We start from the raw sequence: 16918 nt of genomic DNA, 5'->3' as shown, positions 1-16918 counted from the left end.
ATATATAATTATATATGTCTGTCTGTATTACTTGTCTATCAATATAAAATGACATGACCCCTAAAATTTTACCATTTAACACAATTACACATTTACTGTCTCACAGTTTCAGTGAATTAGGAATCCAAGCATAGTTTTATTGGTCCTCTGCTTTACCTTGTCTTCCAAAGCTGTGATCAAATTATTGTAGAGGGCTGGGGGCTCATCTGAAGGCTGGAATAGGGAAGTATACATTTCCAGACCACCCGTATAGTTGGATAGATTCAGTTCCTTAAGGGTTGTTCCTTGCTGGCTATTGTCTGGAGATTCCCTCAGTTCCTTATCACATGAACCTTTCCATGATTCATTTTGTTTCATCAAAGCCAGCAGCAGGAGGGAATCTGCTAACAAGATGGAAGTCACAATTTTTTTGTAAGTCAATTACAGAAGCAGCATTCTTTCCATATTGTTGTATTCTGTTGGTTAGGAGCCAGTTGTTCAAGTACAGGAGGTTGTAACAGGCAGTGAATATCAGAAGGTGGAATGACTGAGGGCCATTTTAAAGCTTCTTCCTGCCTCTTGTCTTCTTTTGCTCCTTTCTCTTTTGTCTGTTATTCTCTATTTTTTTTGGTTTGTATCTATATGTCTGTTATCTATCCCTCCATCTAGTTAGTTCTAGTTCTTGCTAAAATTGACTCTAATTCCATATGCCATATTTAATATCTATGTTTCTCAGTCCAGTCTATACCTAAAACATAGGAGGGAGGACTCAACAGATGTTTGAATTCAGTTTAAATTAAATACCTAAAAGAAAATTTGAACGGAGTCAACTTTACACACCATCTTAATATAATCATTATTTTGGTTATATTTATAAATCTAACCATTTACAAAGATCTCTGTAACCTACTCATACATATTTATGATAATGCTAGGTATATAACAAGTGCTTTTCCAGTAAATATAAATTTTGATATTTTATTTACCTAATGTTGAAAAGTTTTTGAAATAATTTTTCTCTGGTCTTCATAGCTGTCAAACTAGCTATGTGTTTGTCAAATTTACAAACCCATCTTTGAACAAATAAGACTCCATAAATGTCCTTGTGTAGGGAGTTATTTTTTTCTTTGAGCTGAAATGGTAACATCTACTTCAGAATTTTGAAGCTCTATTTTAATATCATATACATTTATGTTCATTAACCAGACCCAGTTTATAATGGGTTGAAGTAATGTGGTTGGTTAAAAGGGGAGCCACGAAGGAACACTTTTAATACATCTTCATAGATTGAAGGTTTGGCTTGGAAGCATTCTGAGTGTAGGATCCACAACCCCAATTCAACTCACTGCTAAATGAAGGCTGCTGGAAAATTTCCATGTTCCTTATTTCTTTTAAGCCCCACTTCTCAGCCTTAGTCCTAGATCTCCTGTTCCTCTTGGGTCCAGTATTTTAGTCGAGTTTCTTTCTGGAGCTAACACTAACCAGTCCACCAGCTGACAGTGTAAGATTGTCCAGCTGCAGACATTGTAAAATACCCTCACCTCCATCCTACATATATTGTTATGTTATTGTTGCTTAATGCTCTATTTTATTTTTCCTAAAAATAGGAAAAATTATATTGCTGTTATAAAATTTAAAATATAACATGTAAGTAATAATTGATAAAGTGAACCTTATGAAAATTAAAGATTTCTGCTCTGCAAAGGAAAATATCAAGATAATGAGAAGACATGCCACAGACTGAGAAAATATTTGCAGAAGATACATATGATAAAGTACTGTTAGTAAAAATACACAAAAAACTCTGAAAACTCAACAATGAGAAAATAAACAGCTCGGTTAAAAAAAATGGGTCAGAACCTCAATAAGACATTTCCCTGAAGAAAATGGCTGTCACATAAGATATAAAAAGATGCTCCACATCTCATGTTATGAGAGATGACTAGAGAAATGCTAACTAAAACAAAATACCTCTGTCTACCTATTAGAATAGCAATTTAACACTGAATAGCTGAGAAGACGAAGATCAACAGGAACCCTTATTTATTGCTGGTGGTGATACCAAATGGAACATCCACTTGGGAAGACATTTTGGTAGTTTCTTACAAAGCAAAAACTTGATATTTGGTAGTTGTACTTTTTGGTATTCACCAAAGGAATGAAAACACACATTCATCAAAAGTCTGCACATGGTCATTTATTGCAAGTTTATTTGTAATTGTCAAAAGTTGGGAGCAACCAAGATATCCTTTGGTAGGTCAATGGATGAATAAACTGTGGCATATTCAGACAATGTACCATATTGAGTGCTGAAAAGAAATAACTCTCAAATCATGAAAATACATGGAAGAAACTTAAATGTATATAAAAGCAAAAGAAGCTAATCTGAAAATGCACTTATGATTCCAACTATATAACATTCTGAACAAGTTAAAACTGTAGAAATCTTAAAAATATCAGCGGTTGTCAAGGGTTGGGGATAGCAGGAAGGAATGAATAGGTAGAACACACAGGATTTTAAAGCAGTAAAAATATTCTGTGATACTATATAGATGTCACTGTATATTTGTTGAAATACATAGTATTTATAGCAACGGAAGTGAACTGTGGATTTTGAGTGATTGTGATTATACAGATTCATCAATTGTAACAAATAGAACACTTTGGTGAGAGTTTTGATAATAGGAGAAGCTATTTGTGGGGGGGGAATACCAAGTATATGGGTAATTTCAATTATGCTGTGAGCCCTAAAATGCTCTAAAATATAATATGAAAAAATTATAAGTGAACATGAATTTATAAGAATCAGAACAGCACCTAATGTAAAATTTGTAAACTCCCCCTCATTCTACTAACCATCAATAATGGCCTTTACCAACTTTGTGTAAGCCTTCTACAAGATATTTTATTATTTTTAAGAAAAATTTCAAGTATACACACGGAGAAAGAAAATGGTATAGTGAATCTCCATGTGCCCCTTACTCAGCAATGATTCTTGTCAATAATTCCTATTTTCACCTCAGCTATTGCTTATCCCCAGTTTTCTTTTTGTTGCTGGGATATTTAAAAGCAAATCCCAGATATAGCATTTCTTCTGTGAATAGCTCAGCATGTATCTTTAAGAGATAGTTATTTTAAGCATAAACTCAACATTATTATCACATCTGGCAGTTCATATTCAAATTTTTAAAATTTGAATATAAAAATATTTGGCTTTAAAAATATCTTTTATAGTCAGTATGTTTAAATAATGACCAAGATGCCTATATGTTGTATTGGTCCTTATCTGTAATGGTTCTATCCTTTAATTTTGCCCGTGTTATTTGTTGAAGACATTGGTTCATTTGTCCTTTATATTTTCTAAATTGTAAATTCACCCAATTGTTTCCTCATGGTTTTATTTAACTTATTCCTTTCTCCTAGGGATCATTAATTTTTTTCCTAGAATCCTTTTATGGAATGATAAAGACTACAAAACCACTTCTCTGAATAATGTTTTTAAAGGGCATGCAAGAAAATGCATACCAAGAACAACAGAAAGAAACTATCAAAATACTGTCATCAAAATATTAAAATATAGTAATATATGTGCTCCTTTATTAATGACAAGATGTAATGGAGAATCTGATATCCATCATAATTTCTCAGTAGTGTCGAGCATAGATACTTTAAATATTTGTAACAACTATAAAGTGATGCAAATATATGTGAATTATATCATGTTAAAGTCATAGAAAATTTTATTAATACTATATTTTTGGTCACATTTATAATTTTAAAAACTGCTAAATTGCAATTATAAGATACTGAAAATAAAGATGTATTTTTTCCTAGTATAAGTTCACAAGTTCATTTTATTCATGGAAAGAAGTACCACCTGAAGCACACATATACTTAATAGAGCGTCATATTAGGATTTAATGCCTGGTTGTGCTTTTAGTCATGATAAAAATAATCAGCAGGCTCAGTTGCTGTCAGTCTAATCTATCCATTAGAAATTTTTCCATCAGTCTTTCTTCTAATGATTTTTGGATTTATTGATGATAGTCATCTAGATCTAATATTTTTTAGACATTGCAATAGAGTAATTTTACAATTCTATCATTCTTTCTGTCTTTATTACCTATAATATTTCCAAAAGGAAAAATGCGGTTGACCTGAAATTCAGTTCATATAATAAAAACATGATTCACACTTGATTCTGTTACCACTTTTCAAAATAGTATGTTGATCTCCTAAGCAATCTCTAATAGTCACCAATGAGTTATTTTTTTTTATCTTTTAATTTATTTAGTTATTTACTTTGGGTGTTGATTTTAGTGTAAGTAATGTTATGAATTAGTGGCAATTTATTTGATGAAGTTCAATTACTTGCAATCATTACTCTTTTTAGTGTTTAAGTTGTTTGATGTTAGGCTGATGTAAGTCACTTTAGGTTGGCTTCTGTGCCCTTTTGAAATGACTCCATTAGTGTTACCCTGCTTTTTAGTGCAGCAAACATCCTAGGTTTAGCTTATTCCATCCTGTTCCAGATATGGACCAGGAATTTTGGTTAAAAAATCCTTTGTTCCTTTTAGTGGAAAATGGTATTTGGGAAACAAAGTCTGGGCATTAGAACTACTTATTTCTAGTCCAGTCATTTTTTCTAGTCCCCCCCCCCCCCAGTGGACAGAGCTGTGAAATGTTGATTTCCAACTGAAATTTCAGTTCACAGGATTTTTCTTAACTTCTTTGACTTTATACCCAGATTATTACTCTTATGCTAAAATCCTAATGACAGTAATATAACAGCTTATTTGCCCACAATATACACAAAGTGGCTTCAGTAACAATAATCCAGTAATACTACTGATTATTAGACCATTGAATCTAGTTGAATACTTATCTGCAGATAATCTTAGGTTTGGAATATTTCTTACAAAGCATATAACACCCAAATACTGCATTAAAATTTCTTTAGGTGCATTGTAAATTATACATAACAGTTGGAAATTCACTGTGAGAGAATCATACCAGCACATATCACAATTTGGAAAAGGGAAGATACTGGGGAGTGAAATGTCCAAATACTGCATTTTTCTCTTTCTTCTTTCTTTCTTTTTTTTTTATTTTTATTTTTATTTTTTCTGTACTGGGATTGAACCAGGGGATATCACTGAATGATATCCCCAATCCTTTTTATTTTTCATTTTGTGACAGGTTATCACTGAAGTTGCCCAGGCTGGCTTTGAACTTGCAATTATCCTGCCTCAGGCTTCTGAGTAGCTGAGATAACAGGTGTGTGTCACCACACCTGACCTGAATACTGCATTTTAAAGCCACTTGAAACTATTATTTTCTCTATTGAATTCTATCAATACTTAGATGTAGAATTAGATCTATTTTTTCAGTTTGTATGTAATTTGCAAAAAAAAATTAAATTTTTTAATTAAAAAAAAGCAAAACTTTGTGTTTTGTGTAAAACACAAAGCTAAAACCTATAAAACAAGATATATTGAAAGACTCTGGCCTTGGCCTTGTCTTCTTTGCTCCCCCTATAGGTAACTATTTTATTAGTTGCATTAATCCTTTTATTTCTTAGCGAAAAACAATAGAGAAGACCAGGGCCATGTTTCTCACCTATAATCCCAGCTACTCAGGGAGCTGAGGCTGGAGGATGTCAAATTTGAGGGCAGGCTCAGCAAATTAGCAAGATTATAAACAACTTAGTGAGACCCTATCTAAAGATTGGAAAAAAATAAGGTTCTGGGGCTGTAGTTCAGTGGTAAAGTGACCCTGGGTTAAATCCCCAGTATCCAAGAAAAAGCTAGAAACATATGTATATATGCATTCATATGTATATATGAGTATGTATATCATATGTATATATATATGTACCTCTCCCTTTTTTTTGCACAAAAGAAAGCACTCTAAACATTCTCTGCACATTGTTTCTTCCATTTAATAAATATATTTAATCAATACTCCATATCATATGTAATAAAAATTGTTCTATTTCCTTTGGTACATAGTACCAAAAGGTACTTATTTAGGTGCATCATAGTTTTTCAACCAATGCCCTATTGATTGTCCATAGATTCTTATTTTAAGAGTTTTATTACTGATCACTATGATATAACAGGCAGAAGTAACAGAAATTGTTTGTTCAAATTCCAGAATTTATAACCTCGTAGACCCAAATCTCTGGCAATGTAGCAGAGTGAGAGGAGGCTTAATGTAGCGAAAAAGTGGTAGAACTAAGATAGGTGGAAGTGGTAGTTCAGCTCTTTGGGAATACCTTACTTCACTTCTATGATCTTCCACTTCTTCATCTTTAAAAAGCATTAATGAAACCTACTTTTCATTATGTTCTGGTGAATAGAGACCAAGTGTGATAATGCAAAACAAATGGCGGAATACCTGGCCTGGAACGTGTGCCTGTAAAATTGTAGCAGCTGTTGATGTTAATTTAACTGATTGCCTCAATTTTAAGACAGGGAATTCCTAAAGGGTTTTGATCCTTTGTTTGAATTTAATTTTACTTTTTGTTGAATGGACTTTTTAGTCCTTCTTGTCCTAAGCAGCATAGCTACAGGGAAGAGGGGAGTTAAAGAGAAGTAACTCACCCTTGAACATGTTGTGAAATGCCTGTGAACATGTTTAAAAGTGATCTTTTAACCCGCGTATTGTTAGGATTTTGATAAAAACAGAAAGGATTGAAAGTGAAACTGTGATTCCACTATGAAAGTGGTCAGAGGGTGGTGCGCTTCTACCATACAGCTGCATCCCCAGCACTTTTTATTTTATTTTTGAGACAGGGTTTCACTAAGTTGCCGAGACTGGCCTTGAACTTGCGATCCCCCAGTTTCTGTAGTTACAGGCATGCACCACCTCACTGGCTCAGGGTGACAGTTTTATTCCCTAAGGGCTTCTCTAACCAAAGCCTCCAGCTGACCCCATCCAGGCTCACAACCTTCTGGAGGCTTGCACTTGGCAACCAGCCTGGAAGACTTGCTCTCCTGCCTCCAGGTCATGTTCAAGCAGCACCATCTGGCAGTTTTCATCTACAGCAGGACATTAGCATCTCAGAGGCTTCTTGTTCCCTAAGTCTGTCTAAGAATGATCCCTTCTGGGCATTTTCCTTTGAATCCTACCTGTGACTGGAAGAAGAAAATGGAATTGAGGAGGAACTAAAATCTGAATCCTTTCTTGAGGGGGTGAGTTTTGAGCAGAGTTCTTAGGAAAGTGGAGTTAATTGGATCCCAGGGAAGAGAAGGCAGTCCTTCTATTAAGGATGTTTTGACCTCCATTGAAGAGAAAGGAGGCTTTGGAGTCAGATGTTGAATGACTAATAATAAGCTTTGACGGAGTGTCACCTCCTAGAACTTCTGTTTTCTCAGTTGTAATTGCTTCTAAAAATTATAAAATTTGTAGTCCAAAGCTTTGTTGTGAGGATTCAGTGAGATCCACAATATCTTATGTGTAGCAAAGACTAGGCTAGAAAATATGTTTCCTTTCTACTCTTGCCCTGTTTCAAGCACTTACCCACTGCATCTTAAAAATGCAAGCAACTATGTTGTTATCATAATACTATTAAGAGTAAGAACTAACATCACTTGGGTTTCTACTGAATGTCTGGCAGGCACATATTGTCTTAAATTATCTTAACTTTGTATTGTCGGTGATATCACCATTATTATACATAAAACCACAGAGGCTTGTATTGGAGTACTAACTTGGCCATGGTCACATGCCAGCCTGTGGCTAGCCTTTTATATGGATTGGGAAAAGGTGCTCCTTCTCTTTTATTCAATTAAATGAGCACAGGCTTGACAAATAGATCTGAGACTGAATTCAATCCCTAGTCACCCTCTTGCCTTGTTACCCTTTTGCAGGGCTCAGCTTGCTTAACTAAACACAGAGACTCTAGTAGTCACATGTTTAGTTTTAACCAGCCTGAAATTCAAACTCCTATCTATCTGACATTCATACCATATCCTTTCCTTTCCTGTGGTCACCTCCTCCTGTCTCCTTTAATACCTTGATCTACTGTCTTTTCTCTCTGATATTTCTCCAGCCTCTCCTCCATCTCTCTGGCTTTACCTTCCCAGCTGGAATCTCTACACTAAGTACCATTAAGACTGAAACGAGTTTTTATTCATATTTTCACCCCCCTGTCCCAGTTCCAAGCCTGGCACTGAATAGGCCTTCTTTGCAATGGCTCATTCTGAGTTATTTTTTCTTGTGGATTAGGTAAACCTTTACCATCTTTCCTGCTGCCCTCGGTGTCTAGCAAGTTGCTTTGCACACACTAATCATTCTTTGGCATGTTAAGAATCAGAACGAACAAATTTCCCAAGAGCAAGCATCTGAAGTGGACACTAGAGGGCAGCAGGAGATCACACATGGCTGTTTTGTTTTGTTTTGTTTTGGTTTTGGGTTTTTTTTTTTGTTTTTTTCCCCCCAGTTTCCCTTTACTGGTCACAACCTACCTTGTCTCAGGAGGCAGAAACAAATACTAGGATTCAGTGCTAACTGGTCCCTGACTTTGGTCAAGACATCAGCCATTACGGAGCTACCAGGAAGTGGGCTGTGTTGTTCTCCCACAGAGAGTATGACCTCCCTCAGAGGAGTAACTGCTTCCACTTGAAGACAGGTATTTATTATTCTGAGCCCCAGTTCCCTCCTGGATACAAGAGGGCAACAATTCCTAATGTGTAGGGTGCTAATGAAGACCAGATGAGATCATAGGTATAAATCAGCTAATACAGCATTTGATTTTTAGAACAGTTGAATGAGAAATTAGGATCCCCACTTTACACATAGGGAAAAATATTTGGAGAGGAGAAGTGACTTGACAATGATTTGAAATGTTCAATTCTACCACAGTTTACAGAATAGGTAGAAAGCAGGTGATTTAAGAGAAATTCCTCTTAAAGCACCAAGCAGTATTCAGGGGAAGATTTATAGATTTAGACATGCATAAGAACTGAATAATGGTGGGATGAAGACCAAGAGCCAGAATAAAAGAACTTTGATGATGCTGTTGACACTGTAGAGTTGGAAATTCTTCATTGAGTTCTGTTTCTCATTAATCTCCAAATAATCCAAGATTTAAGTACTAATATTATTGACATTTTACAAATGATAAAACAGAGCCTTAGGGAGGTTAAGTAACTGGTCCAAGATTGTCCAGCTGGAAAGTGGAAAAGCTGGAATTCATACTCCAGCTAGCCACTGTTATAGCTATTCTTATTGATTGTGCATTTAGGGAAAAAGCTAAGTGGGTTAAATTAGGAGATCATTTCCTTGGCAGTTTTGATAACTTATCCTCTTCATTTTGGAATCTCCATTGTCACTTCTGTTTGCTAAATGTTCACACACACAACACATAATACATACACATTATCAGAATGCCCCATAGTTTCTGTGACAGGGGTTTCACTGACCTAGCTAGTTGGTTAATCTTAGCATGACCCCTAAGTAAGGGAAGACTTGCATGCTGCAGTAAGGCATGGATATGGCATAAAGGGCATAACTCTGGCTTTGGGTCTGATATTTAGGATGAGAAATGCAATTGCTGGATGGGAAGTCAGTCTAAGTTTAACAGAGTTTTCACACAATGGATTGGAAGGCTAAAAAGTTCCACATTATTAGATTTTTTTTGTTTTTTGTACCAGAGACCGAACCCAGAGGTGCTTTACCACTGATCTACATGCCCAGTCCTTTTTATTTTTTATTTTGAGATAAAGTCTTATTAAGTTGGTTAGGGCCTTGCTAAGTTGGAGAGGCTAGCCTTGAACTTGCAATCCTCTTACCTCAAACTCCCAGAGTTGCTGGTATTACAGGAATGCACCACCACACCCAGCTTGGAAGTGTTTAAGAAGGAGTTGGAGGATGATTTGGTAGTGAATGAAGCATTAGATGGGGATTTCTGACCCCGTGACCCCTCACCACCACCCTGTACTGTGAATTAAACTCCTTCTTAAACACTTCTAATCTGAGAGGGGTGGTGCACACTTATAATACCAGCAACTCTGGGAGGCTGAGGCAAGAGGATTGCAAGTTCGAGGCTAACCTCAGCAACTTAGCAAGGCCTATCACTAAGGTACACCCCAAACCCTTTTAAATTTTACTTTGAGACAGAGTCTTGCTAAGTTACTTAGGCTGGTTTTGAACTTGGGATTCTCCTTCCTGAGCCTCCGGAGTTGGTGGAACTATAGGTGTGCACCACCACACCCAGCCCAAATGGCCTTAAAGTCTTCCACCCATGAAAATCCATTAGTCCATGGAAATGAGTGGCAGTTGGGGGGTATTGCCTGGAAGTGGCAGGTACAAGGAGGACACCATTTTTTTTTTTTTTTTTTTGGAACAGAAAGGATTCATTAAGCAGGAGTGAAAAATTGGTGCTGAAAATGTTTCAAAGAGGGAATATATGAAAGGCACAGTAGAACTGGGTAGAAACAGTCAGACTGGTCACTAGCTGTGTGGCTCTGGGAAAGTTACTTCACCTCTCTAGGTATACATCAATTAATAAGGCGAAACCAACTGCCTTTGGGCTGTAGTGATAAATTGAGGTAGTGGATTTGGATTCTAATAAATGTTATACAGATAAAAGAATTGAAGGGAAAATGAATCACTTTCACACATTCTTCATGTACTCATTCATTTATTCAGATTCTTACCTATGTATGTGATATTAGACAGTGAATTCTCTGCAAGAATACAGATACTCATTAAAACTGACCTTGTTCTCATGGGACTAACAGTTTAGTTGGCAAGACAGATATTCATTTAGTTAATGTTAGCACCTTAACTAAAATTACAAATGTGGCATGCGCGGCAATGACATCAGGGGTTCTAGTTGACAGTAGAAATTGAGAATACTCACAATGATCTATGAATATACATTTCTCTTGGGGGCTTTCTTAGTGGCTTTGCAATAAAATATACTTTGCTAGGGACTTCTCCAAAGACCTGGGGCTGGTTGCTGTGAATCCCCCCCACCTCCTGTTTCTCTGGCTGCTCACTTGATGGAGACTCAATGTGGGATACCTCACCCTCTGTTAGAATTCTTCTTTGGCAGAATTCAAAACAGTTTCAGGCTAGCTCTTTCTCCACATCTGGTCCAGGGGAAACAAGTATTTCTCTCCTGGCAACCTCTGGGAGTTTGTGTTAATGCCTTTTCAACCCCTTCTGTTCTTTTGACACAGGCCACCAGAACTTTTCTCAGGTGAAGGTAGACCCTAGTCCACTATCTTTTCAAGTGCTAACAACAAACAAGTTCTTCAGGTGTCACTCATGAGGGTCCTTGTCACAAAACTTGGGGTTAGAAGATAGCATGTTCCACATTCTGCCTGGGGTGCTGTTGACTCTAAACAGGGTCATAGTTCTTTCCAAATAAAATCTCCCCTAAATCCTTCCTTTTTACTCTCTGATCTCTTTTTATTTCCTTGTTCTGGCTGAGGTTTCTAAAGTTATGAAACTAGTTAGAATTCATCTCCTTTGTAAATTGTGCATCTAGGGGCATGACTTTGGGATTTCACTTCTATTATCTTTTGGCGTCTCAATAGAAATCTCAATTTTAACATCCTGTTACACCAACAGCAATATAATTATAACAACACAGCAACAACAATAACAACTAATATTGATCGAGGGCTTAACCTGTGCCAGGCACCCTATTTAATCCTCACAGAGACTCTTTTCAGCTGGTACTGTTATTTATAAAGGACACACTGATGACGCTGGACTTTTGTCTGTGAGGCTGAGAAGTTCGGATTGCACAACACAGCAGCACAGACCTTACCGATGGCATTTCAGCCTCCTGTTTCCTCTTTGTGAAGGATATTCGTCAGACCTCAGAGCAACTGCTTTCCTCCAACAGCAGACAGTAACTCCACCTAAGCAATGAGCCTGTTTCAGTTAATTCCTTAGAGGCCATTGCTGTAAGAAAGGCCATTCTTTAATGATATAAAAGTCTCACCCTTTTCCCCCTCCCTGAACGTTTCTAATTTGAGCCCCTCTGGTCCCTGTGGAGCCTTTAAATGCTTCAAGTGCGAGCCTATTGCCAAAGCAAGCCTGTCTGACTAGAGAGGCAGTGCCCTGCACCCTTGCCGAATATTGAACAAACATCCGACGGCTTTGGCTCTCCCAGAAGTCCTTCGTCTGATGCCTTTGTTTTGTTTTCTGGAGGAGGGCAAGCGGTGCCATCACCTCCTGCCGAAAAGCCCTGGCTGCCCTCCCAACAAGGAGTTGTCACTTCAACTGAGGCTTTTTAAAATTTTTTTGGTGGCAACAAAATAATACCCAGCAGGAATTTGGGAGGAGAAAAAAGAGAGTTCACTTGGCAGGTTCTCAAATGAATGGGTTGTAGTGTCATTGGAACTGAATCGGGCTTGAAACCAGACATGATCCTATTTTGGATGCATTGTTCAGAGGGATGGGAAATGTGAACAGAGGATAAGTCTCTTCAAAAATGCTCTTTATCCTTGGCCTGTTAAAGACAGCCTGGTTTAACCCAACTCTCCCATTTCCCCAATGGCAAGGGTCTATACAAAAGCCTAGAAGAGGTCAGAACAATTAGACGAAGGATCAGCTCTTCATCCATTGACCTCTGGGTTGGGAGAGCTCCTTTGACTTTATGAGTTGTATCTTGATTGTATCCTTGACTAGCTGTCATCCTTGGAATTCCCAAATCCTGGCTTTTAGATTCATCAATGCTTTGATAAGGTAGCATAGTGATTAGGGTATGTAAACATAGTATATATTCCACCAACTTTTATTGAAAAAATAATTTTAAGCCTATTGTTTCACAGGAACTAGGTAAGGTAGATGTGAGAATCTGCAAAATTGATACTATCTTTGCCCTCATGGAGTTTATAATCTTGAGACATTAAGAGTTGATAATAGATAAGGGTGCTCTGAGAATCTGTAATATGAAAACGTAACATACATTGATGTGTGGGAAGTTCAGGGAAGACTTTTCTGAAGCATTGGCACTTGAACTGCGATCTGGAGGATGAGTGGAAGTTAGCCAGGAGAAGTTAGGGGTTGAGGGTGGGATAGAAAGAAGCATTCTGCAGAAAGAAGAGCATGTTCCAGGCTCGAGAAAAAGACACAAGGTGTACACAAGGAACTCAAAAGTCATTGTAGTTGATAGAAGAACTAGGTGGGACAGGATAAGAGGGAAAACTGTGGAAACAGTGAGTTGTCTAGATCCCACATTGTCTGTGCCTCACCTTTTGGCTTCTGATCTTTACCCTAAGCATAAATAGTGTCATGGAAGTTTTAAGCAGGAGAGGACTGTAGGATTTGTCTTTTGAAAAGATAACTTTAGCCACAGGGTGGAGTTGGATCAGAAGCAATTAGCTTTCACAATTGTAATGTCTACAGAGGAATAATTAATAGAATAGTTAATGACCTTCTCTACTGTAACTCTTATCTAAATCATAACTTAGCCATGCCATAACATTAGGAAAAGAATCATTATTAATAAATTTCGTGGGACTTAGAGGTAAGCCCCTTTCTCTCTTTTGGTCTCCAGTTCCTCACATTTTGGGCAAAAAAGGCTGGACCTGATGATTGCCAAGTACCCTCCTTTTGCAAAATCAGCCCTTAAGTTTGGCTGTTAATTCTATACTGCTATTGTAGTACAGTTTTCAGTCTCAGTTATTGGCTTATAACCCCCTTGCAGAGATGATGGACTGAAACAGCTGAAGAATTATGAAGCAGAATAGCAAAGGTCTACAGGTTATTTTGTTGTTAAATGGATAATATCTTTAATCCAATGCCTATGAATGTTTGTTTGATCAAGGGAATTCTTACTCCCAGCAACAGGTTACATTTCTTCCCAATTAAGTTACATGCATATGACATGGTACAATGAGGGATATACCATCTGTGTTAAGATATGAAATAACAATAGTTCAGGTGATGCCTTGGTGATCAGAATTGTGTGGTCATGTACTGAAAAGAATACTAACTCACTGTGTGACCTTGAAAAGTAATTTTCCTTTTTTGAAATGCAGAGTCTCTTTATTTAAAATGGATGGTTTGTATTGATAATAATTTTCAAAGGTGTGTTCTTTCAATGTTTTTGTGTGAGATCAAATCCAGGGCCTTGTGCTAAGCAAGCACTCTACCACTGAACTACATCGAAAGCCCTCAAAATATATTCATATATTAATAATATATTTTTAAATATATATGGAAAAAATATGCTCTATCTTTCCACTCTTGGAGATTCACAGTACACGTATATCAATAGCTTATTTGGTTCCAAAGGTTTTACTTTTTAACTAATTCATCATACTGCCATATTCATGTGACCCTAGATAGGCCTTCTCTCTGAAAGTCAGTTTTTCCATTTATAAATTGGGACTAGATCAGGGGGTGCCAAACTTTTCCTGTAGAGACTCAGATAGTACACATTTTAGACCTTGTGTACCATAGATTCTTTATTGTAACTATTCAATTCTGCCACTGTGGTCAGACACAGAACATCAATGAATGGGAATGGCTGTGTTCCAATAAAACTTTATTTACAAAAGCAAATGTGGGATGAATTTGCCCCATGGGCATACTTTGTTGACCTCCAGACCACAGCGTGGGCTGATTCCTAGTATCCTTGTAGCTCTGACTCCTTCCTGATCTTCTCCCCAAATGGCTATTCTCTTCCAAGTTTGAAGTCACCCTTCTCCAAAAGCTATCCCTCTGGCCAGCGGTTCCAAAAGTTATCATCATCTTCTTTTGACATCCCTGTATATAAGGCTGTCTCCCTCTCCCCAGCTGCTGGGATGCCTTCTTCTCAGCCTTGTTTTGTTTATCTTAGTAACTACCCTTCTTTAATCCCTCTAAAAGATTGGTTAGCTGGAATTCGCCTTGTCTTCCTCCCCCGGAGCCTTTGATCCGATGTCATAAGCATTTGCTGACAGCCAGACAGAAAAGGTGGAGCCCAGATCCCAGGCCGGAGGGCCCAGGGAGTAATGAATGAAGGCTGCGTTTATTTGTATTTCTAATTGGCAAGCCCATTTCCAGATCAGCTGCATGTCACAGCAAGCTGAGAGCAGGAGCAGGAGAAAACTCATTTTTCTTTCAGTTCTGTGTCCAGGGCCTTGGTCCACTGAGATAAGGCCTTACCTTGATTTCACCAGGCTTGGTAGAAGCTGCTGTCTGAATTTAAGTTCTGTCCCTTAGTACAGGGTCACTCTTTTGGTACATCTTTGAGGACATCAGTCATATAGTCTATGATTTAAATGTAATCCTCTGGATTATTCAGATCATTTTACATCTTCAAGATTTTTCAATATAGCTTACAATCCTGTCGTTTAATGGAATTCTATATAGAAGGTTGGTCTTAAAGACATAAAAGCAGAACTGCTCTATTTGAAGCTGACATGGGGTTTATAGCCCTGACTACTCAGTTTTCCTTTTGCCCTATGGAAGCAGTTGCTGAGGTGCTTCCTAGAAATTCTTGAATTCCTAAGAATTTTGGAGTCATTAGACTAGATTATGAATGTAGTTTTATAAGATCCATCTTTAACAGTCTCAGGTACATCCCTGGTACCATCTTAAGCACTGAAGGTAGGCAGGAATGGGTGACATGACCCCTAGTCTCCAAGAGTTGATAATATTGTTGGAGAAGGCAGGAGAAAATGGGAAAGGAAAGTGAACTGAAGATCTCATAAGTAAAAGTATTTATTCAAAGAAGAGGGTCAGAGCAATGAGGAAAGTCTTCCTGGAGAGGGTAAAATTGGAATGGAACATAGAGAGATAGAAAGGATTTGTAGAGACAGAGAGGAAAAGCAGGATAGGCAAAGGTACAGAGATAGGAAACACTAGTTATAGGTGAAGAAAGATGAAGAATGGAATGGAGCATACACGAATCACATCTCAAGGTGCACGTGAAGAAACAGGCAGGAAAAGAAGTTTGAACAAGGGAACAAGTAAGCACAGAAAGAAAGGGGAAATCATGTCTGTTCCAAGAAGTTCCACCTCCTGTATCACCTGCCACTCACAACTGACTCTATTGGTGTCATTAACCCCATTTCACAGAATCAATGACTAGAGTCTTGTGAATATTCAGACACTTTTCCAAGGTTGAGGAGGTATTCTCAAGCAGAACTGGGATTTAAATGGAAGTTGACTTGACCCAAAGCTTATGTTTCTTTCATTATATTGAGTTTCAAAGAAAATACAGAATTGGGGAAAAATTGTAAAGGAAGAATATAATTTGTATAAGTTGAAAGTAGACAGAGAGGAATTTCTGGTTGTGGAAAATATCTTTGAGTATTTGTATCTTTCAAATTGCTTGGAGAATCACTGAACCCTAACAACCCAACTTTAAACATGGGAAAATTGAGGGCCAGAGAAATAAGAGGATACCTGGTATAGTGGTAGGAGAAGACACCATTCTGGTCTCTGAATGCTCAGACCAGTGGTCTTTTCAAGACACCATGCAAAAATCACTTTATCATCTTTTTCCACTTCCAGCGAATACCAGCTCCTTAGGATTTGCTCTTTGTGGGTTCAAGAATCTGCACTTTTGAACAATACTAAATTTACCTCTGCCTCTTCCTATTTTGTGCCTCTCCAGAGACCACAGAACTGGGCAGCAAGAAGGAGCTCAAGTCCATGCCCTTCATCACCTACCTCTCAGGTCTGCTGACAGCCCAGATGTTGTCTGATGACCAGCTCATCTCAGGTGTGGAGATTCGCTGTGAGGAGAAAGGCCGCTGTCCTTCGACCTGCCATCTTTGCCGGCGGCCTGGCAAGGAGCAGCTGAGCCCCACACCAGTGCTGCTGGAAATCAACCACGTGGTCCCACTTTATACCCTCATCCAAGACAATGGCACTAAGGAGGTGAGCTCCCCTGGCCCAGCCACCAAGTCAAACCCGAGCAACCCTCCTACCTTGTAGACCCTTTGTCCATGGGGATTGCCATCATCATCATCATCAA

The 16918-nt window shown here is 37.9% G+C and overlaps 1 protein-coding gene across 3 annotated transcripts in view; it reads left to right on the top strand.

Moving 5' to 3' along the window:
* The window catches only part of ASTN2 (astrotactin 2), an 883413-nt gene that overhangs the window by 652332 nt on the left and 214163 nt on the right, over positions 1-16918 (top strand). For all 3 annotated transcript variants that reach the window (XM_079113408.1, XM_079113407.1, XM_079113406.1), the window contains one exon: positions 16556-16821. In XM_079113408.1, coding sequence (XP_078969534.1) covers positions 16556-16821 — 266 coding nt within the window. The remainder of the gene's footprint in view (positions 1-16555; positions 16822-16918) is intronic.

Source organism: Sciurus vulgaris (genome assembly GCF_902686455.1).
Source record: "Sciurus vulgaris genome assembly, chromosome: 15".
NCBI lineage: Eukaryota > Metazoa > Chordata > Mammalia > Rodentia > Sciuridae > Sciurus > Sciurus vulgaris.
The sequence above is the reverse complement of the archived record's forward strand: the minus strand, read 5'-3'. Positions and strand labels throughout refer to the sequence as shown.